General features: G+C 36.1%; 1 protein-coding gene across 1 annotated transcript in view; it reads left to right on the top strand.

Moving 5' to 3' along the window:
* LOC150083106 (putative sodium-coupled neutral amino acid transporter 12) overlaps window positions 1-25073 on the top strand; it is a 290752-nt gene that overhangs the window by 47960 nt on the left and 217719 nt on the right. Inside the window, exons 5-6 of the mRNA XM_090378390.1 lie at window positions 560-627; window positions 16697-16727. Of these exons, the coding sequence (XP_090234516.1) occupies window positions 560-627; window positions 16697-16727 (99 nt within the window). The remainder of the gene's footprint in view (window positions 1-559; window positions 628-16696; window positions 16728-25073) is intronic.

The following is a 25073-nucleotide window of genomic DNA, read 5'->3' as shown; positions in this document are numbered from 1 at the left end:
GCGGTGCACCAATGAGAAGGATGGTGGGGGAGGATTCATTGATGCTACCCTGTAGTCCATGATCTTTACTTCCTGGCCTACCTCCCATCCCTAGGGGTGTATGACCGTAGTACTGGGAGTCTGTGAGCTATTTTCAGTATAATAAAACGTATAGTTATGATTCTTCTGTTTTTTCTAATTTTTTAAAAAAAGTTTTACTTGATAATCTTTGAAATTTTAATAAATAAAAAAGGGAAAATTGTTACTTAATAAAAACAGTTGGATGGGCAGATAAACAGAATCTCTATGCAAACATGAGTTCTATAGGGAAAAAAAATGATAAAAGGCATCCTTCGTAGTGAAAAGGTTCTCAAAAGCCTTTTCATTGGTAAAAATCCTTTGATTTGTATGCTAATAATAATAATAATAATATTTTTAACATAAACAGAATAAAACTTCATTACATTTAGGTAGTACAATTTATAAAAGATGCTCTATAAAATTATAAAATAATACCCATGTTCACTCTTATATTTCATGTGTTTTTTTTTTTATTCATCCACATTTCTGTTTTTTAAAGATTCAATGGATTCTGTTACAGAAAGTTCTGCTGCTGAATATTATAATATAACTGAACGAATTGAGCTGGTAAGTATACATTAAAGTAGTGTTCTTTGCGTTTGTTGTCATTAAAATTTTTTTAAGTGCAAAAATTGTAAATCCTTATATAATAATTACAAATTTAAGAATTACTTCTATGTTCAAGCATACTTTGTGGAAAAAATATTTTTGGAGTATTCTATTGTGTAGTGTTCTTAAAACGTTTCCTATGTTTCTAAGAAATAAGCTATATTTCTTAGCAAATTTTATAGTTTTTGAAGTGATATTTTTATATTTTAAGTAAATAAAATATCAATTATGTCTTATTTGTAATAAATATTGCTCTTTAATTAGCTAAGAATATTGTCTTTTTTTTTTTTTTTTTTTTAACTGTTTGCATACAAAACAGGGTAAGAATTGACACTAGTGATTATTCATGCATAAAGAATCTGCAGATAAAGAAACCACTAGGTGGCAGTAATCACAGTGTACTGATGTGGGAATTACTTAACATTAGCATTAGTAGAGGCATTTCATGCAAGAAAGCAAGCTTATGCAGCAACAGCCAAAAAAAAAAAAATAATAATAATAATAAATAAATAATAAATAAAAAATAAATAAATAAATAAAAAATAACCACTTCCACTTCACCCCTCTATTCTTTCGAAATACCTGTCCAGCTGAGCCTTAAACTTATTTAGGCTATCAACTTCCACGACAAGGGATGGAAGTCTATTCCACTAACCAACCACCCGCTGGCTAAAGGCATATTTCCTCACGTCTATCCTACATCTGTCTTTTCTCAATTTAAATTTATGCCCTCTCAGGTGATTATTCTGAGCAAGAGGAAGAATCCCATCAGCATTGAGCATGCTCAAACCTTTCAAGGCTTTATACACCTCTATCAGATCACCCGCCGGTGCCTAGTCTCCAGACACTGTAATTTTCAAAACTTAAGCCTTTCTTCGTAAGAGCACCTCTTTGTTCCATTCACTAATCTTGGTGCCCTTCTCTGTACTCGTTCCAGCATCTCTACATCCTTCTTGAAATGAGGCCTCCAGACCTGTATACAGTACTCTAGGTGTGGCCTGACCATTGCCTTATACAAGGGAATAATCACCTCCTTATCCCTGCTAGAAAAATTCCTATGTATCATCGACAATACACCATGAGCTACTCTTGCAGCCCATCTGCACTGCTCAGAAAACTTCATATCTGCCTGCACAACCACCCCCAGGTCCCTTTCATGTTCTACCACTGTCAGTGTAGTACCACAGGGTTGATACGTTGCTCTGGGGTTGCTGTTTCCCATATGTAGTGCTTTACATTTGTCAATGTTAAACTTCATTTGTCACCTCTCAGCCCATCTGCTCAACCTTTCCAGATCCTGTTGCAGTAGCATAGTGTCAGTAGCGTCCTTGACAACCTTGCCAACCTTCGTATCGTCTGCAAACTTGGACTTTAAGCTTGATATACCATCATCAATATCATTTATAAATACAGAAAACAATAATGGACCCAATACTGAACCCTGAGGGACTCCACTAATAACATTAGTCCACGATGAGCAGTGTCCAGTGTCTTCTCCCCCTCAACCACCCCTTAATCCATAGCAACAATTTGCCTCCAATGCCACACTGCTCCAATTTGTGCAGCAGTCTTCCATGTGCAACAGTATCAAAAGCCTTTCTAAGATCCAAGTATATAATATCAAAGTTATTCCCTGCATCCAGTTCTTTTGTGACTGCATCATAGTATCCAATCAAATTGGTCAGGCACGACTTCCCCTTAACAAAACCATGCTGTGTCTGAGCTATGACTGAAGTCTTGTCTAGATGATCCTGCAGTGCTTCTTTAACCATGCCTCCATTAATTTTCCAGGAACAGAAGTTAAACTAACAGGTCTATAATTATTTGTGTCACCCTTTGAATCTCCTTTGTGAATTGGGGTCACATTTGCACATCTCCAGTCCATGGGTGCTTCCCCTGTGTCCAAGGAAGCTCTTATAATTATGGCTAAGGGTTTGCTTACTTCCTTTGCTGCCTCCTTTAATATAACTGGATAGATCCCATCCACCCCAGGTGTCTTTCTTGTATTTATATTCGAAAATTTCTCCTCCACTTTGCTCTCAGTTATTACAAGATTCTCTAGCTTACTGCCAAAGTTGAATACACCTCTGGCATTCCCCCTCGCTGAATAACTCCTCATGTGTGAATGTCGATGCAAAATATTCATTCAGTTTGTTAGCTACCTGAGCAGGATCATCAACAGTTGACCCATCGATATCAAGTGGACCAATCTGATTCATCCCCTTCCTTCTAGAGTTTACATAAGTAAAGAACTCTTTGCTGTTTTTCTTTGCGTCCCTTGCCAAAGATTTCTCGTAATCTGCCTTCGCCTGCCTGACCTCCTTTGTAACTTGGTTACAGATCAACTTGTATCTATCATAGGCTTCTGTGTCATGTGTTAATTTGTATGTATTATTGATTTGTAGTTACTTAAAGATGTAACTACCATCAGGGTTAAAGTAGAGGGTTTTTCTTTTGTAAAAGTTACTATAGTGGTTTCAGATAGTTTTAAATTCTATAGAGCGGGACCAACTGATGATGTTACCAACAGCAAATTCTAAATGGGAAGCATTCAAGGAATTAATCTTGGAGGCTACTAGGCTTTTCATACAAACTAAGAAGTACTGTTCTCAGTTTTAGTGCCAAATGGATGTCAGATAAACTAATGAAGCTTGTGACAGAGATGAAAAATTTATCAGGTGACACAGAAACCTATGGTAGATATAAGCTAGCCTGTAATGAAGTCACAAAGGAGAATAGGCAAGCGAAGACAGATTGCAAGAAATCTTTGGCAAAGGATAATAAGAAAAACAGCAAAGACTTCTTTACTTATGTAAACTCTAGAAGGGAGGGAATGAATCAGATTGTTCCACTTGATATCGATGGTTTGACTGTCGATGATCCTGCTCAGGTAACTGACAAGCTGAATGAGAAGTTTGCATATACATCCACACATGAGGAATGCTGTATGGAAGTGGAGCCCAGAAGTTTATCAAACTCTAACAGGTAACTAAGTGATTTTTAATAACTGAGAGGAAAGTGGTGGAGAAATTGTTGAAGTAACATATAAGCAAGGCACTTGGGTTGGATGGGATCTATCCATTTACATTAAGGGAGGTAACAATGGAAATAAGCAAACCTTAGCCATAATTTTGAGAGCATCCTTGGATTCAGGAGAAGTTCCCATGGACTGAAGATGTGCAAATCTAACCCCATTTCACAAAAGGTGACACAAGTAAATACAGACCTGTTGGTTTAACTTCTGTTCTGGAGAAATAATGGAGTCAGTTATTAAAGAAGTCAGTTCTGACACAGCATGGGTTTGTTATGGGATAATCTTGCCTGACATTTGATTGGATATTACGATGTGGTGACAAAGGAACTGGATGCAAAAAATAATTTTTATATCATATACTTGAAGTAACTTGAAGTAAATATACTTGCACATAAAAGAGTGCTGTACAAATTGGATCAGTATGGCTTTAAGGGTAAATTTATGCTATGGATGGTTGAGTGGGAGATGACAGAGAGTGGTAATCAATGGACACTGCTCTTCGTGGACTAATGTTATTAGTGAAATCACCCGAGTTTCGATGTTGTAACCATTGTTGTTTTTATATATACAGTCAATTCCGGTTATTTGGAACACATCAGGACTAGTGCATTTTGGCCTGATTAAGTGGCTGCCCCAATTATCTGAAGTTTCATGTAAAAAAAGTTAAAAATACAATGGACCCCAGCTTTACAACTGGTTCACTATACAATCAAATCACGTTACGATGGAGTCACCATAGTAAAGTGCCGTTCACTATATGATGTGTAGTAAGCGCCGGTCATTGTGATCACGTGTGTGAATTGAATGTTAATTCTATTAAACAGCGATTCTAATTAGCAAAAATAGGAGGAATATTATCTACAGGCTATATAAAAGTAAAGTATATTAAGCACAAATTTACCCTTTCTTACCTTACGAACTAAAAAATTAAATGATACGTGAAAATCAGAAAAATATATGTGATAATTGGAAGAATATTATTATTATTATTATTAGCCATATGGTAAAAGGAAGCCTGAGGCTTATGCTGCACCAGTCAAAAAAAAAAAAAAAAAAAAAGTCTGAATTACCCTGAGAGAGAGAGAGAGAGAGAGAAAAAACAAGAGTCAGAAGTAGAAAGGAATCACCAAGAAAGAGAAGAATGATCATATCCAGCTCTGGACCTTGGTGACCCTGGGTGTGCCAAGCCCATACTCACAAGATGTGAGCCCCTGGGGTTATACACTTAATAATCGGAATAATTAATATGCACTGTAATATGTACATACTAACTAGGTGACATTTTTGTTCACTGAAATTTGTGGCTAGGAGTTAAAATTTAAAACAGTAAAAAGATAGGCAATCAGTAACAAAGAATATGGCACACAAATTGCAAGTAACAAGATAATACGCACAACTGAGAACTGAGTAACAAGTTACGAAGCTTTAAAAATAGGAATGAAGAGAAGATTCTGAAAATCAATTTTTTTATATGATTGAAGATTCCATTGAAGTGTAAACACATTCCGCCATAATAATCCACAGAATTCTAACTGTCGGTATTATATTCAATAAGATCGAGTTTACTATCCGTTTATGATAGATTACACTAACAGAAAAGCCCAATAAACAGCTGACTGCTAATTGTTTTATGGTCCAGAAATCCGACTGAACCATGTGGTACGGTCAGAGACAACTGTAGGGTAATCTCCAGCTCTGTGGTCTCCTGCCCCGATTAAACGGCATGTTGTCCCTGGCTATTTTATTGATTGGGTTCTGTTTTTCAAGATTTGCCCCAAATAAATGGCTGCCCCAATTAACCTGTGGCCCAAATAACCCGAATCCACTGTATAAATCAGTGATATTGATGAAGGTATATGAGGCTGTAATTTGGTATATCAAAATTAATTTGTCCAAGTTTACAGGTGGCGCCTCCGTAGCCAAGTGGGCAGGAGCAACAGTGCGTAGCACACGCTTCTTGATTAGACCATGGTTCAAGCCCGTCACCACCAAATACGGAGAATGCGGAAATGTCAGGGAATGACCATCGCATATCCCCAGAGCAATATGGCCTTAGTTGCTAATGCTCCTGAAAACCAAATAACAACAACAACTAAGTCTGCAGGTGATATGAATGTTGGCAGGGTTCTTAATGACAGTAATGATGGTACACTGCTGCACCAGGATCTAGAAAAGTTGAGCAGATTGGCTGAGGTGGAAACTGAAAGTTTAACATTGACAAATGCAAAAAGAAATGCAAGCTAAGAAAAAACAGGCAGGAAAGCCTGTTTTTTCTTAGCTATTTAGAAGAAAATGAAAGCAACTGAATTTTTAAAAAAATGCAAAAAGGATGGTAACAAAGAACAGAATTTCTTTTTTTCCCCCCCCTTCCCAAATTAAATATCAGTTATTATAATAATATCAGTTTTTTGATCAATAGTCAGGTGAGTATGCAGAACTATAGTATATTTCTTTACTTGTAATCCACAATTGTTGTCCAATCCAGCAACAAAATTCCAGAGCGGCTTATATAATGAAAAGAATCAACTATAAAAAATGATAATAACCTATACAAACAGGCAGACACAATATTAGTATAATTAATTTATCTCATATATTTAAACATATACCATAAATTATTGTAATCTAAAGTAAAATTAGAATGAGACTAGGCCACAGAAATGGACATAAGAGAGAATTAGATTGAATATTTCTTTGAATTATTTGATATCACAAAGATAAAATTTTAACACATTACTATGACAACACATTTTAAGCTTTTGATTTATTTCTTCCAAAATATGGTCATCTCATGGATATAATTTATTTTTTTGTGTGTACTTTTTCTTTTGTAATGATCAGGAGCATTTGAGATCAATGTTTACCAATAGTCTAACATCATACTGGCTTCTTCCTTCCTTTGTACATTTCTTTATGATAGAAATATCTTGATGATAAAGTTCACCATGTTCTTCCCTAATATCTCCAAGATTTTTTGGAGATATTAGTGATGATCTATTATCTCCAAAAAATAGTTATTTTGGAAAAAATATTTTTAAATTGTTTAAGTTGGTTTGGTGGGGGGGGGAGTTTTAAACATAATACAACCAAGACTTTGGCTGGTTTGTAATAGGTTTCTAATGATATCAAGATTTTGTATTTGTCGGTTCTATTCTGTTGTTGCCCAAAAACTATTCACACTTTCTTGGAGGATTTCCAGGCTTCCAGTTCCAAGGATTTAACACTCTTTCAAGATGTTAATTTTTCAGTTTTTCTCTGATCTGTGAACTGACAAATGCAACTCTCATTTTGCTGTCAATAGTATGGAAACATCAGTTTTAAATATAGAGACAGCCTTTCATAGGTTTTTAATTTTTCATTACACTTTACTTTGTGTGAAGTGCAAGTAAAGATGTGCTAATTTGTACAATTAGCTTATTAATGGTATTTTTCTTTCCAGTCACAATATTCATGTGGGGGAGGCTAAATATTTTTTAGTTTCATAATGAATGGATATGGTTCAACTGTCCCACTTGCTGGACTTGGTGTATCATGGCCTTAGTCACTCATGTGCCATGGAAACCAAAATAAAATCAAATCCCACTTGCAAAAGAATTAACAGTATTTTGTATAGACAGATTTTAACCTAAAAGGGTCCCAATTTTGAAATTTTCAGAGATATGTCTCTTTTATTTATTGTATTGTACTTTTCTCTGGAGAAATTCCATGTTCTCATGGATTCTTTCATGTTGACAGCGTGAGCAATTGGTATAGATGGATATATATTTTCATTGTGGAATGGCACAGCTTCACTTTGCTGTAATGGCAGTGATACCAGATTCAAATGGCAGTGATACCAGAGGTATACATTTTAGCCAACCTCTGCAGTGTGAAGCAAAATTAGTGTAGCATATATGTGGAGACTACTTGTCCATTACATAATTTACTGTAAAAATGTAATTTGTATGCTTTCTTTAATATAGACTTTTATATATAGGGGCATTATAGACTGTCTGTGAGATTCATTATGTCAATGGCTGCTTGATGGCCTTCCAAGAATATGAAAAAAGCTCTTTTTTTTGCAGTAAATTCCACTCCTTCAGAATTTAAATGCTTAAATGCTTAGAACTTAAATGCTTAAATGCTTAGAACTTAAATGCTTAGAACTTAAATGCTCCCTCTGTGCTTAGATAGATTTAAAATCTTGCACAAGATTGTTTGTCACTTTGATTTATAAGATGTATGAGTCTGGGCATTTGTATTCTGATTTAGAGCTTGTTGGACTGTTTGTTGGGGTACCTGTGTTTTCCTCTTCTATTATGCGGTTTCTATAAGAAAAGGTAGTTACTGTGACTAATCATCGGTTTGGCTGAAAAAAGAAGAAGAAATAAATCACTTATAAGTTTATCAAGTGGAAATCTGCTGTACACCAATGGAAACAGTGAAGAAGGTGGAGTTGGGTTTCTGGTCCATAAAGATTTTAAAAACAACATTTTGGAATTCAAAAGTACATCACCAAGGGTGTCAAGACTAATACTCAAGATTTCTAAGAGGTACAAGCTAAAGATTATAATGATTTATGCACCAACATCTAGCCATGATGATGAAGAGGTTGAAGAAATGTACACTGAAATTGAGAGTCTTCTAGATGAGCAGAAAACCCACTACACTATTGTTATGGGGACTTCAATGCTAAGGTTGGAAAAAGGCAAAACAGCGCAGAAAGAGGAACTATAGGAAATTTTGGAATTGGTGAAAGAAATAAAAGAGGTGAAAGACTTGTGGAATTTGCAGAATCTCAAGGACTGTCAGCAGTGAACACTTTTTTCAAGAAAAGGGTGAACAGAAATTGGACATGGAAGAGTCCAAATGGATTAACTACTAATGAAATCGACTTCATCCTCACTAACAGAAGATATATTATGAATGATGTTACCATCCTGAATAAGGTAAATGTTGGAAGTGATCACAGAATGGTAAGATGTACATTTGATATAGATGTAGGAAAGGAAAAAACTGACTCGAGTAAATAATACAAAGGTCTTTGAGATAACAGAAGAGGAGAAAAAGCAGTATGTACTGGAACTTAAGAACAAGATTGAGCTTCTGCAGACTGCTCAGGACCAAGATATCGACGAGGAATATTACAACTTTCTGAAAGTGATAAAGCCCAAGAAACCTATAGGGAAAAAGAAATCCAAAGAAGTAAAAATTAGTCAAGAAACACTTGTCATGATGAATCGAAGAAGACAAACGAAAAGCAAGAAAAACACTGATAGGGAGAAAATTGAGTATACTGAGTTATGCAGAGCCATTAGAAAGAGACTCAGAGAGGACATTAGAAGATTTAACACAAGAAAAGTAAAACAAGCATGAAGGGAAAACAAAGGATTTAAATCAGCAGCAATACAGAAAGACAAATGATACTGAAACTGAAGAATAGCGATGGTGTACTTATAAACAGCAGAGAAGGCATAATTCAAATAGCAGAAGACTACTATAGAGAATTATACAAGGAGCGAGGGAATGATACCAGCAGTGGGGAAGATGGATTGCAAAGTAGCAACACATACGACATACCCGATATTCTTCCTGATGAGGTAGAACATGCATTGAAGAAAATGAAGAATCGGAAAGCCCCGGGGGAAGATGAAGTTACCGTAGAGTTGTTAAAATTGGGAGGAAGAGACATAACACAAAAACTGGCAAGGCTCTTCACAAAGTGCATTAGAAAAGGTGTGATGCCTAAGCAGTGGAATAATGCAATCACAGTTTTGCTGCATAGGAAAGGAGATAAATTGGAAATTATAGACCAATTGTTATCCCACATCTACAAGTTGTTCACAAGGGTCATTTCTAACAGATTAGAAAGAATACTTGATGAGAATCAACCAAAAGAGCAAACTCGCTTTAGGACAGGATTCTCAACTATGGATCACCTTCATGTAATATCACAGCTAATGGAGAAAGCAAATGAATATAAAACACCATTATGCCTGGCATTTGTGGATTATGAAAAGGCATTTGACTCCATACAGCATAAGGCAATGTTTCGGGCATTGGAAAGACAAGGCATAGATACCCCATATATTATGATTTTGAAGAAAATATATGAGAGTGCTACCTCCTTTATTAAACTAGACAAAGACAGTAGGAAATATAAAATCGAGAAAGGAGTTCGACAAGGAGGCACAAGATCTCCGAAGCTGTTTACTGCTGCCCTTGAGGAAGCTTTCAGAAGATTAGACTGGTCGCAGAAAGGAGTCAGTGTTGAACAGAGAGTACCTAAACCATTTACGATTTGCAGATGACATTGTGGTCATAAACCACGATCCCAAAGAATTAGAGGAAAATCTTAATCAGTTATGCACAGTTAGTAAGGATTTTGGACTAAAGATGAATATGGCTAAAACAAAAGTAATGATGAACAAGTATGCCATAGAAAGGGAAATAATGATTGAAGGAGCAGTAATTGAAAAGGCGGAGTCATATACTTATCTGGGACAAGTTATTAGCTGTAATAATGATAAATGGCTGGAAGTCAAGAGAAGAATAAATTTTGGATGGATAGCATTCAGGAAATATAGTCACATACTGAAGAGCAATATCCCAGTTTGTCTGAAACGTAAAATAATGAACCAATGTATACTCCCCACCATTACTTATGGAAGTGAAACTTGGGCACTCACCAAAAGAATGGAAGAGAAGCTGAGAACTACATAGCGAAGAATGGAACGAATTATACTGGGAATCAGACTGTTAGATAAGAAGAGAAACACATGGATTGGGCAGCAAACTCGAGTAAAGGACATTCTTATCAAAACTAAAGAACTAAAATGGTCTTGGGCAGGACATATAGCTCGAAGACATGATGACAGATGGACTAAGAAAATAACAGAATGGTACCCAAGAGGAGCTAGAAGAAAACCTGGAAGACAAAGGCGGAGATGGATAGATGAAATTCATGAGTTTTTGGGTAGTAAATGGATGGCCAGTGCTCAAAACAGAAGGAACTGGAAAGTTGCTGGAGAGGCCTTCATCCTGCAGTGGATTGAAAATGGCTGATGATGATGATGTGACTAACTGGTCTGACGGATCATGGGATATTTGGGTACTCAGTTTTTTTCTGTCTTTCGATTTCCATATTCATTTTGAGTTATGCAAAAATAGCATCCATTGACATGATTCCATTCACATAGTTGAAGGGAGCCAACAGTGTGAAAGGGGACTATCCCTTTACAGGGATGGTTCTCTTCACACTGTGGGATTAACAAATGGCAGTGATACCAGAGGTATACATTTTAGCCAATCTCTGCAGTGTGAAGCAAAATTAGTGTAGCATATATGTGGAGACTACTTGTCCATTACATAATTTGCTGTAAAAATGTAATTTGTATGCTTTCTTTAATAGGGACATTATAGACTGTCTGTGAGATTCATTATGTGATTACCACACACACAACAAAAACCTTCTAATGAATTAGTGCATTGACATGACTTTTTTAAAGCAATAGTTTGACTACAATTGACACCAAAAACTATAAAAAGAGTTTACTAATATATAACAATGTTAACTCATACATTCCAACAGATTGGCCTGGCCTGGCCTGTCTTGGAGTTAAAATATATAAGCAGTTCTTTACCAGTTTTCGCTTTATGAGTTCCCGGGTTTACGAGTTTTTTTTTCAGGTATCAAGTGTCAACAAAATCGAAAATGTGAACATTAATTGCAATAAATAAATGCTGCTAAATATTCATAAATACAGCATTTCAAACCATGTGCATAGCTATACAACACTACTGTGCAAGCATTTTATTTTAGATGCAATCAAAATATAATAAAATGAGCCTGGGACTAAATTACAGAGAAGAACATGAAGGGTGTTTGGAATAAACTGTCCTCAGTTTTTTGATAATTTTGAAGGATTTGAAGAACCAGCAGATATCGCACAAAATGAAACAGAAGCGGTCGTTAATATTGTTAACCAATTGCAACTTAAGGTTTCTACAACTCACATCACTGATTTGCTTCAAGCACTCAAAGGAGAGCTCACAAATGAAGACTCCTTGAAATGCCAAAATGTGAAGAAGCTGAGGAAAAAGAAGATTTAATAGCTGAAATTCCTGTTCATTCCTTCACTCTCAAGAGGCTTCATGAAGCTTTTCAACACAGAAAAAGCAATTAGATTTTCGAGTCACAAGATTCAAATTTTGAGCACACTAGAAAAGTTGCTGCAGATTTAAAAAAAAGTTGTGTGCGCCAAGCATGCATAGCGGAAGTTTAGTGAAACTGCTTTAGAACCTTTTGAAATGTTTATTATTTCAATGTTACAGTGGTTTAATATTTTACAAATGTTTTACAAGTTAATTTCTTCCACTGTTGAAATAGCTTAGATCTCTCCTTTGTACTCAATGAAGGTGGTTTCTCTGGTCACATTGCACGTATATATGTGCTCCATAACCCTTACAACGCTCACTATTAGTCTTTATCATGTTGAATTATAAATTTTTTCCATTGAAATTTTTTTTGTGAAATATAGTAGAGAATGAGAAAAGAAATATTTTGGTTTTTCAATTTTTAAAATCGGACTGCTAGAAGCTGAAATATAGTGATTTAAAACATAAACGCAACACGCACACGAGTTACACCGTGGCCACACTGTTGGGGTACTGATTGCATCATGTGATGCGTCGCTGCTGTGTATGGTGCCAGTTCCTGTTACATTGGGCTACAATGTTTGGTGGGGGGAATGCATTTTCCTGTCACGAAAATGTGACAGGAAAATGTATTCCTGTCACATTTTCGTGGTGATTTTTGTCAATCCACAGACACAAGTTACTCCCATGTGAAAACTGCCTGGGGCACGCTTAAAGAAGTTTCACCTCAAAAATGCTTATGCATGCTATCATGAAATTTAAAAAGAAAAGAGAAGATTATCTTGGAAACAAATGCCCCTTGAAGCATTTCTGAAGAAGATGACTCCTTGTGCTTCCAACAAACCAACACGAGTGCTGAGCCAACAATGAGAGTTAAACCATCAATGAGTGTGCATTTAGTCAATAACAATGAAGAATAAACATTCATTTGTATGACAGTAATTTGTTTATTATTATAATTTGCTTGATTTTAAAGGCTATGTTTTCATTTCTTCAGATAAATAAATCATTATTTAAATTATTGAATGTTGACCTTTATTTAACATTAATATGGTCAAATTATGTTGACCTTTATTTAACATTAATATGGTCAAATTTCATTGTTGCCCATAGACGTAATGTTAAAAACAGAACGTCTATGGGCAATAAATTTTCCCTTTACGAGCACGTGCTAGGAACAGCCTGTATCTTATATATTTTCTCTGCAGGATGATCTCAAAAACTTTTGACTCCAGGATTTCTCAGTCAGTAGTCCGACTGATATTAACAAACAGACGAAATAGGCCTAAATTTGCAGGATATTTCATATTTTAATGGAAACTAAAATGAGGAATATCTTTTGAACTGAGGTCATTGTTAAAAATGGTCTGCATGTTTGAAATTAGCATTAAACATTACACTGTCCACTATATTTCTGTTGAAAAAAGTTTCATTGTTGTTCAGTGTAATTGGGATAGCAACAAGTTCAAGTCAGCATAAGTCCAAACTTTGTTGCTACCCTGAAATTTTACTAATTTATGTAAAGTAGAGAAAACATAAAAATGCATTTTATGCATTGGCTTTCTCCAGAGGACTGTAGCTGAAGAGTGGAGTTGGCTGAAATCTTGCTTGAATGGCTGGCAAGAATTCTAGGTCACTCGAAGCCATTTTTTTACATTGGAAAGTTTGTTAACAAAGACTTAGCAATCAGTGAAGAAGCATCAATTCTAAATGGGGTGCCTTCAGGGACTTAATTTTGGAGGCTAATAGGCTTTTCATTCAAACTGAGAAATGCTCTTCAAGGTTTAGGCCTAAATGGATGTCAGATGAACTAATGAGGCTTGTGGCAGAGAAGAAAAATGTATGGAATGCATATAAAGTATCAGGTGACAGAAGCCTATGGCAGATATAAACTAGTTTATATCTGACACTGTGGCAGATATAAACTAGTCTGTAATCAAGTCACAAAGGCGGTTAGGCAGGCAATGGCAGATTACGAGAAATCCTTGGCAAAGGATGCAAAGAAAAACAGCAAAGAGCTCTTTACTTATGTAAACTCTAGAAGGAAAGGGATTAATCAGATTGGACCACTTAACATAGATGGAGTGACTATTGATGATCATGCTCGGGTAGCTGATAAACTGAATGAGTATTTTGCATCTACATTCACACATGAGGTGTTATTCAATGAAGTTTATCAAACTCTAACAGGGAGCTAAGTGATTTTTTAATAACTGAGAGCAAAGTGGAGGAGAAATTATTGAAGTTAAATATAAAAAAGGCACCTGGGGTGGATGGGATCTATCCAGTTATATTAAAGGAGGCAGCAAAGGAAGTAAGCAAACCCTTAGCCATAATTATAAGAGCTTCCTTGGATTCCAGGTAGGTCCCCATGGACTGGAGGTGTGCAAATGTATCACCAATTTACAAAGGGGGTTCAAAAGGTGACACTGTTAACTATAGACCTGTTAATTTAACTTGTGTTACGGGGAAAATAATGGAATTGCTGGTTAAAGAAGCATTGCAGGATCATCCAGACAAGACTACAGTAATAGTTAAGACACAGCATGGGTTTGTTAAAGGGAGGTCTTTTCTGACCAATTTGATTGGATACTATGATGTGGTCCAAAGGAACTGGATGCAGGGAATAACTTTGATATCATATACTTGGATTTCAGGAAAGCTTTTGATACTGTTGCAGATGGAAGACTCTGTACAAATTGGACAGGTATGACATTAAGGGTAAGTTGCTACAATGGATAAAGGGATGGTTGAGTGAGAGATGACAGAGAGTGGTAATCAATGGACACTGCTCTTCGTGGACAAATGTTATTAGTGGAGTTCCCCAGGGTTCGGTGTTGAGCTCATTATTGTTTTATATATTTATCAATGATATTGATGAAGGTATATCAGGTTTAATGTCCAAGTCTGCAGATGGTACAAAGGTTGGCAGGGTTGTTAACAACAGTAAAGACAGTATACTACTCCAACTGGATCTAGATAAGTTCGGCAAATGGGCTGAAAAGTGGCAACTGAAGTTTATCATTGACAAATGCAAAGTACTGCATATGGGTAGCAATAACCCAAGAGAAACGTACCAATAGTGTGGTACTCCACCAAGGGAAGTGGAAAGTGAAAAAGACCTGGGGGTAATTGTGCAGTCAAATATGAAGTTTGTTGAGCAGTGTAGAGGGGTCTGCCAGGGCAGGTCATGGAGTCTGATCAATGATATATAGGAATTTTGCTAGCAGGGACAGGGAGGTGATTATCCCGTTATATAAGGCAATGGTCAGTCCACCTCTAGGCGCCTCCGTAGCCAGGTGGGAAGGAGCAGCAGTGCGTAGCACACGCTTCTTGATTAGACCGGGGTTCGAGCCCGTCACCACCAAATACGGAGGATGCGGAAAGGTTAAGGAATGACCGCCGCATATCCTGGAGCAATATGGCCTTAGTTGCTAATGCTCCTAAAAACCAAACAACAACAACAACAACAACCACCTCTAGAGTACTGTGTACAGGTCTGGAGGCCTCATTTTAGGATGTAAAGTTGCTAGAACGAGTACAAAGAAGGGTAACAAGATTGGTGAGGGGGAACAAAGGGGTGCTCTTACCAAGAAAGGCCCAAGGTCTGCAAATTGCAGCACCTAGAGAGTAGGCACCTGCGAGGTGATCTGATTGAGGTGAATAAGGCCTTGAATGGGTAGAGCAAGCTGAATGCTGATGGGATTCTTCCTCTTGCTCAGATTAAGAACCTGAGGGGGCACAGATTCAAGTTGATGAAAGACAGTTGTAGAATAGATGTGCGGAAATTAGCCTTTAGCCAGTGGGTAGTTGATTGGTGGAACAGGCTTCCATCTTTTGTTGTGGAAGTTGATAGCCTAAATGAATTTAAGGCTGAGCTGGACAGGCATTTGGAATGAATGGAGAGGTGAAATCGGAGGGTTTTTTTTTTTTTTTTTTGGCTGATGCTGCATAAGCTTGTTTTCTTGCATCATATGCTCTGCTAATGAGTGTATAGTGTGAAATGGTATGACAGAAAATTTTTTGAGTCCATACATTTTACAAGATATGAATTACTCACTGTACATAAGAATTGTGTTTCTGGAGTCATGTGTGGCGAGACTTGTAGGAAATGATCTTTATGCAAGGTGGCACTCCAAAAAAAAAAAAAAAATTCAGTGTTCTGGTGGGATGTAGACGCTGTTATTATATATTAGTTAAAGTGGCCCAGTGGTCACTTTTAAGGAGCCCTGATTTGTTTCTGTTGGATTTTTTCCTTTGGGACTTGGCCAAGTAAAACATTTATCAGGCAAAGTGACTGGCACTATTTCTAAGATTTTCTTTTGTTTGTGAAAATTGCAGTGGTCAGATTAAGAAAAGTTGTTGACAGACTTAATGCCTAATTTGAATATGCATAAAATAAATGGTATAAAATTGTACAAGACTCATTGTTTGATTAAATTAAATTTGTTTTGTTTTAATCAGATTTGATTGTTTGATTAAATCCTTTTGTGGCCTGTAATATTTCCACAATAGTTTTTGAAAAATTGGTAGTTATTTTGAAGTCACCTGTAAATATATATATATATAAAGTTATAAAATCGATTACTGGTAAATTTTATTTTAATTTGGTTTGCAGTTTTAAATATATTAATCATAGACTGTAATAGCATCACTTAAACATGTAGTTATATTGGATTTTTTAAAAAATTTTTTTCCTCAAAGGGTAGAATGGCATCATTATTTTTCAACAAATGTAAGTAGATTAATTATATTTTATTTAATATTATATATTAAAGAAATATAAATATTAAATATATATAGATATATTATAATTAATATTTGATATATACTTAAATTCACATATGCATACACCAGGGTAGAATGGCATCATTATTTTTCAACAAATGTAAGTAGATTAATTATATGATATTTAATATTTGATGTCTACTGAAATTCACATATGCATACATCACACCATTAATTTAAAGCTCTGATGTTCAGCATAGCCAAAATAATTACTAGAATCATTTCTGCACACTGTTTTTCTGCCTAGGCATCTGCAATTGTGGGTTTTTATTGCATTAAATTTCAGATTGAAAAAATTAGTTATTGCTTTAAATTTGGAACTTAATTTTGTTTGAAATGCAAAAACAGATATTTGTTATTGTTTGAAAAAAGGGAGATCAAAAGTTTATGAATATTTGTTAAATGACTCAATTAATGAACTTTTTCTGCATCTGCCAAAAAAAAAAAAAGAAAATTCACTGAAATACCGATTCTTTAATTGTTCACTGACTTTTGGCTCACCCTGTATATCTGTTATACAGGGTGTCTCAAAAATACACAGCATAACTTCAGGAATGAGTTCCTCATATGTAGACAAAAAAAAAAATTTTATATCAACATAGTTCCGGAAATGCTTGGTTTCCGAGTTTTGAAGGTCTGTCTATTACACTTAACTGTTCACATTACCTTATAGTAACTGTTCAAAATATCCACCTTCTGCCTGAATACAGGCCTCACATCGTCGTCTCATGGACTCGTGAAGACGATGCCAAATTGGTGACAAGGCCTGTACCCATTGCAGATGATAAGGATACAGCTGGTGTCCTTGCAACACTCTTCAAATAGTCGAACGTTGAACAGCCAGTTGCATTGCTATTCTGCGTGTGCTGATTCCGGGAGTGGCATGCACAACATCCAAAATCTCCTCCTCTACTTCAGGAGTCGCAGATCTTGGTCATCCTCTCTCGGCAGCACGAGGTGTAAAGGTCCCATGTTCACAAAGGTGATGATGGATACCTTCAAACGTTTTCCTGTCTGGACATCTTCATTCTGGGAACCTTTCATGGTAGAAACGACGAGCCTCCAGAGCACTGCCATCCGCCAAACAATACATAAATACATATCCACTTGCTCCTGATTTGAGTACATGGTTGGAATCGGAATGAAAAACCACCAGATTCTGTCAGCACCTTGTGATGAAGGAAATCACCTGCAGGAGATAAGACATTCTGGTTAATAACTCGGGAACCAAGCATTTCCGGAACTATGTTGATATAAAATATTTTTATTGTCTGCATACGAGGAACTCATTCTTGAAGTTATGCCGTGTATTTTTGAGACACCCTATATAAGCGAATTTTGTACACCAAAAATCATTTTTCAACAATTGATAAAATTCGTGCTTGTTTTCTTGTTCCAAAAAAGTGAGTAGTTCTACTTTTAATTCATAAACACGACTCAATACTCTTCCTTTAGATAGCCATCTTACATCAATATGAAGAAGAAGAAGGTTCAAATGCACAGATCCAAGTTCTTCACACAGTTTTGTAAACAACCGTGATTTGAGAGGCCTGCTCTTAATATAATTAACCATCATAATTATTTCATTGAGGACAGTTAGTAATTCCTTTCCTAATGTTTTTGCGATTAAAGCTTGTCAATGTAAAAAACAATGAGTAGATATGATATTCTTATTTTCTTTTTTGGCTAGTAATAGAAAACCCTTTAATGACCCAACAACGGACGGTGCCCCATCTGTGCATGTTCCCACACATGATTCCCATGATTCCCGCTGCACAGGGGGGGAGAATAGATTTTAAATATTCATTCAAAATATTAAAAACATCTTTACCTGTCATCGTTTGTTCTAATTCTTTACAGCATAAAAATTGTTCTATTATTTTATCATTTTCAATAATATGAACAAATGCCAGTAGTTGGGCTTTACCTCCAAAATTTTAGTTTCATCTACTTGTAATGCAAATATAGGAGATTATTTAAATTTAGAAAAACAATTTTTTAAATATTATCTGACATATCGCAAATATGTCTGCGAATCGTGTCATCAGACAAAGGAATTTTTCTTTAATTCTTCTTCTTCTATTCCAAACATTGTTTTACAAATTACTGCACGGGCGGGGAGAATTAGTTTCTCTGCAATAGTGTACGGTTTCATTTCTTTGGCTATTATTTCTGCCACTAAATAACTGGCTTCTTTTTCTCGCTCAACAACTTTAAATTTTTCTATTGTTGTTGTTATTTGGATTTTAGGAGCATTAGCAACTAAGGCCATATTGCTCCAGGGATATGCGGTGGTCATTCCCTGACCTTTCCGCGCATCCTCCGTATTTGGTGTTCATGGGCTTGAACCCCGGTCTAATCAAGAAGCATGTACTATGCACTGCTGCTCCTGCCCACCTGGCTACGTAGGCATCTTTTCTATTGTTTTATCATTTTCAATAATATGAACAAATGCAAGTAGTTGGGCTTTACCTGCAATATCTGTAGATTCATCTACTTGTAATGCAAATATAAGAGATTCTTTAATTTTAGAAGAAACAATTTTTTAAATATTATCTGACATATTGCAAATATGTCTGCGAATCGTATCATCAGACAAAGGAATTTTTCTTTAATTCTTCTTCGTCTCTCCCAAATGTTGTTTTACAGTTACTGCACAGGCGGGGAGAATTAGTTTCTCTGCAATAGTATGCAGTTTCATTTCTTTGGCTATTATTTCTGCCACTAAATAACTGCTTCTTGTGTTCGCTCAGCAACTTTAAATTTTTTTGTAAAACTAGGCTGTTTTTCTTGCGATTTTAATAATATTTTGAAGTAATCTGGTGTCTGATTAAAAAGGCTGCTATGTTTCGTAGTGAAATGTCATGATAATTTGCTTGGATTCAAAGCATCATTTGCTAATATTACTTCACAAATAATACACATAGGATTAGGTGCAAAACTATCACCACACCACGTAGACCCCATTTCTAAGTAACTGTCTTGATACATACGAGTTTTTTTTTTCTTTTTTATAGTTGAACTTGTACTTACTTCAGTTTTTCTGCTGCTCTGTGAAGTATCTTCCTTCGTTGTATGCCACAATTTCTTGATTCAAATGTTATCTTGATTTTTTCTCTTTTTAATAATAAAGTTTTCCATGGCCACTGTTTTAAAGCATTTGAAATAGAAATATTAACTAAAACTTTAATGTGCAAAACATGCTCGACTGTATGCACAACTAGACACACTGATACACCAAAGGAGGAATGCAAGCTAAGGGCTAAGATCCGCTAAGCAAGTATGAGTGTTGTGCTATTTCAAATACAGTGTACATGATGGACGGCTCAGCTGTTTTGTATATGTAGGTATATGTACATAAACATGCGATGTGGTCAGCAGTTATTTCATGACGACTTCTAATTTACACAATTGCATGAAAATCAACGACCTTTTGTAGCGATGACCACGATGTAAGCCAATGCTAAATTTGACATCGCGGTTCCCCTATAAAGAGTAAGCGGCACCCACTTTGAGGACCACTGCTCTACAGTGTTGTTGGCATGAAGTTAAACTACATGCAATCCAGTCTTCTTCTGTTACTCCTTGAGATTTTATATTTATGCTCCCGCTTATGATTATCTCTCCTATATGTCTGAATATGCCACTCACATCAATTTTACTAATCCCCTTCATAACTTTATACGCTCACTCAGATACCTCAAAGATGTATATCTATTTGTCAAGCCTTTTGCAACCTACACCTTATAAGCTAGTTTTCATCTGGATATTGATTAATGCTCATCTGTGGTGGTCTAAAGCAATGTTCAGAGAATCATTAAGCTGTAATTATCAGTAAAAAAAATCTACATTTTTTGATCATAAGGGAGGCTATAGCCCCTTTATCCCCTTCCTGGGAATGTACTAAGAAGTCCCTGTTAACGGGATTTCTTGGTGCTCGTCTGGCTACTGTTCTTTGAACCCTCTCTACAAGCTGTATGGCTTTTTTTTAGGTGTATTAGTATTAAATGACTGGAACCAAATGATGCAAGGAAGTAAACTCAATTTTAGCAAAAAACAAAAAAAAAAAAAATTTTGAGTCAGATCAATTTCTCATTTATAAAAAATAACAGTCAAAATTTGCCTTAAACCTTGTCAGACCCTCTGCCTCAGTGAATTTGGGAAACAGCCTATTTCAATAATCACCACTGCAAAAAAGTGAACTCATGAGACCCTAATCTTCTTTCTCTGTATTGTTATTGTTTCACTTGCAGCTGTGAAAATATCACTTATTCATTCTCTATATACCTTTAGATGCATTAAAAATAACTCTGTTAGGTCAGGTCACCCTTGAGATATCTAGTGCCCAAACTTTCCATTCCATGTCTTTTAAGGCATTTCTCATAGGATCCTAAGTAATCCCAACCAATATAGTAGCTCTTCTTTGAATTCTCTCTAGAAATTTTATCCCTTTTTAGTTGTCTTTTTTTTTCACACCTGAGTATATTCCAAATGAAGTATCACCATCGTTTTATAAAGAAGATTGGCAAAGGTAAAGAAAGCCTGCATGAGAAGCATGCAAAAGTTCGATGAAATTTACTGGTAAAAGTACTTTGCCATAACGGCATTTGTATTGTTGCTCGCTCAGTAATTATCAGTCAGGAGTAGAAATTGAATCCCATGGCAGATTGAAACCCTCCCGAAGTGGAGGGGGTAACCTGACCTTTTTTATTTAGAATCACTGGTGGTCTAGTGGATAAATTGTTTATTAAGAAAAAAAAAAAAAAAAAAAGGCAAGGCCTGGCAAACTTCAAAAAAATTTACCGGTGAAACTACGTTACGAACATTTTTTATGACGCCACAACTTCCAATATGACTCTGTTCATGATTCAATTAGTGATTCTAAAGAAAACAGGTCAGGTTACCCACCTCCACTTCGGGAGTGTTTCAAGCTCCCGTGAGATTGAACTTCTACTCCAGACTGATAACACTCACCGTCTGTTTACCGAGCGAGAAACAATACAAATGCCGTTATGGCAAAGTACTTTTACCTGTAAATTTCATAGAACTTTTGCGTGCTTCTCGTGCAGGCTTTCTTTACCTTAGCCAGAAGATTAATAGTAACCATCCTTCACCCTGTTGGCAAAAGTGCCCTATTGATCATTGATTATTGGACATCTCTTGGACATCCTATGCATCTAGATGATTTCAAATCAAATTCGAACGTGAGAGTCATATTTCTACTGCCAAACATGACTTCGGTCATCCAACCTATGGATCAGGGTGTTATTTCAAATTTAAAAGCATACTATTTATGCACAACATTTGCTCATGCATTGTCTGCAGTAGATGGTGAAAAAAATTTTACATTAAGAGACTTTTGGAAATCTTACAGTATTTACTGCGGCATCTTAAACATCAATAAGGCCTGGGTGGAAATTACTAAAAGTTGTTTAAATGGTGCATGGAATAAAATATGCCCATGGCACGTAAAAGGCTTTGAAGGGTTTGAAAAAGATGAATCATATGAAGAGGTTACAGATAAGATTGTAAAGGTTACAGAGCTACTTCAGTTGGAGGTTGATGCCAAAGATGTGGAGGAGTTAATGGAGGAAGAAGAGAAAGAATTATCTAACGAAGAACCTCTTGACTTGCAGGCAGCGATAGTGAAAGAAGAAAATGCTGACTAAGCTCAAGATGAACCAAATGAGGAGCCGAGATGCTTCATCACCAGAGAGATGGTAATGGCATTTTGTGAAATTGTATCGGCAATGGCAAGGTTTGAGAAGATGGATCCCGACAGCGAACGATTCTTAAAAGTTAACAGAGGGGTCCATCTTCTCAAATCTTGCCATTGCCGACAATTATTTCATGACGGCTTCTAATTTACACAGTTGCATGAAAATCAACAACCTTTTGTGGCGATGACCACAATGTAAGCCAATGCTAAATTTGACATCGCGGTACCCCTATAAAGAGTAAGTGGCACCCACTTTAAGGACCACTGCTCTACAGTGTTGTTGGCATGAAGTTAAACTACATGCAATCCAGTCCTTTTCTGTTACCCCTTCTAAGTCTCCACAGCCCTCAAACTCCATAGCAGCGTAATTATCAATTGAAGACGTTGGTTCTGGCAATGATGCTTGAGAGGTAAAACTTACTGATATTATGCCTGTCTCCTCTCTTTTTTGTAATTTTATAATTTTGAAATTTTTTAAATTGCACGCTTTTGTAAGTTTTCCTGCGCATGAGATAAAAAAATTGAATAATTACAATAAATAATTCTATTCGTATGATCATCGAACATTTCTTTTTTGATTCAGTCAATTCAGTGAGCACAGTTGCGAGTGCTGCATAAGCATGGTGGAAATTCTGACTTACGTAGAGTTCTGTGGAACACAACTCTTACGTTAATCAGGGAGTGGCTGTATAAGATGTGGCCTTTACCATTTTTAAAATGAGGCATTTTCAAAGGCCACACCTTATATTTTATCAGAATTAAGATATATTTTTCAAAAACTTGTTCTTTATATTATTTTTTTATTTTTATTATTTTTTATGAATAGAAATTTTCATACATTTTTTATAAAGTATGATTACGTCAAAAGAGATTGTTCACATGAAAAGGTCCGAAATCCGGGTCAGGTATAAATCCAGGTAAATCCAAAATTTCAGTCTTCTATATCTATTAGAAGTGACTGAAAAAGTGATTGGCAGATTTGATGACAGAGCCAGGGACTTAATATAAGGTATATAAAAAGAAACTTTAAAACGAGAAGCAAGTACTTCTAGTAGTGTGCTTGATGAAAATGAACACAATATTGTCACACTTCAAAGTGAGGATGAACAATTGCAGCCTTTTGTTGCCCAAAAATCTTAAGTGAAAAAATGGGAACCAACTAATAAAAGACCCATACGAAAGTATGATGAAGTTATTTGAATTTCGGCTTTACATGTGTTGGAAATGAAGATGCTCCTGATGCACAGTGCGTCGTATGTAATAAAATATTAGCAAATAGTTCTTTGGTTTCCGCTAAACTTGTGTTTTGTAAGTGTTCCGTAAATATATTGAGATGAAAAGTGTTCCGTAAATACATTGCGAAATGAAAAGTGTTCCGTGACTAAAAAAGTTTGGGAAACGCTGATGTAAAAAGTAATATAGGACCATTTAGACAGGAATGTAGTTATACTGTAGTCACAGCATGGATTTGTTAAGAGATAATGTTGTTTGGCCAATCTGATTGGATACTGTGATGCAATAACAAAGGAACTAGATACCAAAAATAATTTTCCTCTCATATACTTGGATTTTAGGAAAACTTTTGATTCTGTTGCACATAAACTTGCTTTAAAGGTACATTACTGCTATGAATAAATAGATGGTTGAGTAGGAAAAAACAGAGTAGTTATTATGCACACTGCTCTTCATGGACTAATGTTATTAGTTCATGAAGAGCAGCACTGATCCCTGTAGGACTCCAGGGTTCAGCTGGGCCATTGTTGTTTCTATGTTTATTGATGATATGAATGAAGGTATATCAGGCTTAATGTCTAAGTTTGCAGTGATATAAAGGTTGGCATGGTTAATGACAGTAATCGAGGTAATACTACTGCAAAAAATATCTAGCAAAATTGGCAGATGGGCTGAGAAACGGCAGTTGAAGTTCAACATTGGTAAATGCAACATATTGCCTATGAATAGCAGTAATCCCAATGTAATGTACCATCTGTATCCTACTACACTCAGTGTGGTGGAAAATGAAAAAAAAAAAGACCTGTGAGATAATTGTGCAATCAGATATGAATACCTCAGAGAAAATCAGACTGACTGCTAGTGCGAGGACAGCTCACTGTTGTCAGTGATACACAGGTATTTTGCCAGCAGGTATTAGGAGGTGATTATCCCATTGTACAAGGCAATGGTTAGGCTGTGTCTTGAGTACTGCATGGCCTGGAAGCCTTATTTTAGGAAAGATGTAGATGTGCTGGAATGTGTGTATAGAAGGGCAATGAGATTAATGAAAGGAATGAAAGGCTTCAGTTCTGCAAATTGAAGCTTCTACAACTTAGCACCTACAATGTGATCTGAATGAGGTTTAAGGCTTTGAATGGATTGAGCAAGGTCAATGCTGATGGCATTTCTTCATCTTGCTCAGACTACATGCATGAGGAGGGCATAAATTCTAATTGTTTGTTTGTTATTTGGTTTTTAGGAGCATTAGCAACTAAGGCCATATTGCTCTGGGATATGCAGTGGTCATTCCCTGACCTTTCCACATCCTCCGTATTTGGTGGTGACGGGCTCGAACCCCGGTCTAATCAAGAAGCGTGTGCTACGCACTGCTGCTCCTTCCCACCTGGCTACGGAGGCGCCTCATAAATTCTAATCAAGGAAGGTTGGTTGCAAAATAGATATGTGGAGGTTTGCCTTGAGCCAGCAGGTGGTTGATTGTTAGAAGAAACTCGC

This window comes from Mastigoproctus giganteus, chromosome 7 (assembly GCF_048544385.1).
Source record: "Mastigoproctus giganteus isolate SK-2022 chromosome 7, ASM4854438v1, whole genome shotgun sequence".
Classification (NCBI taxonomy): Eukaryota; Metazoa; Arthropoda; class Arachnida; order Uropygi; family Thelyphonidae; genus Mastigoproctus; species Mastigoproctus giganteus.
Note: the sequence above shows the minus strand (reverse complement) of the source record. Positions and strands in the feature narration are given on the sequence as shown.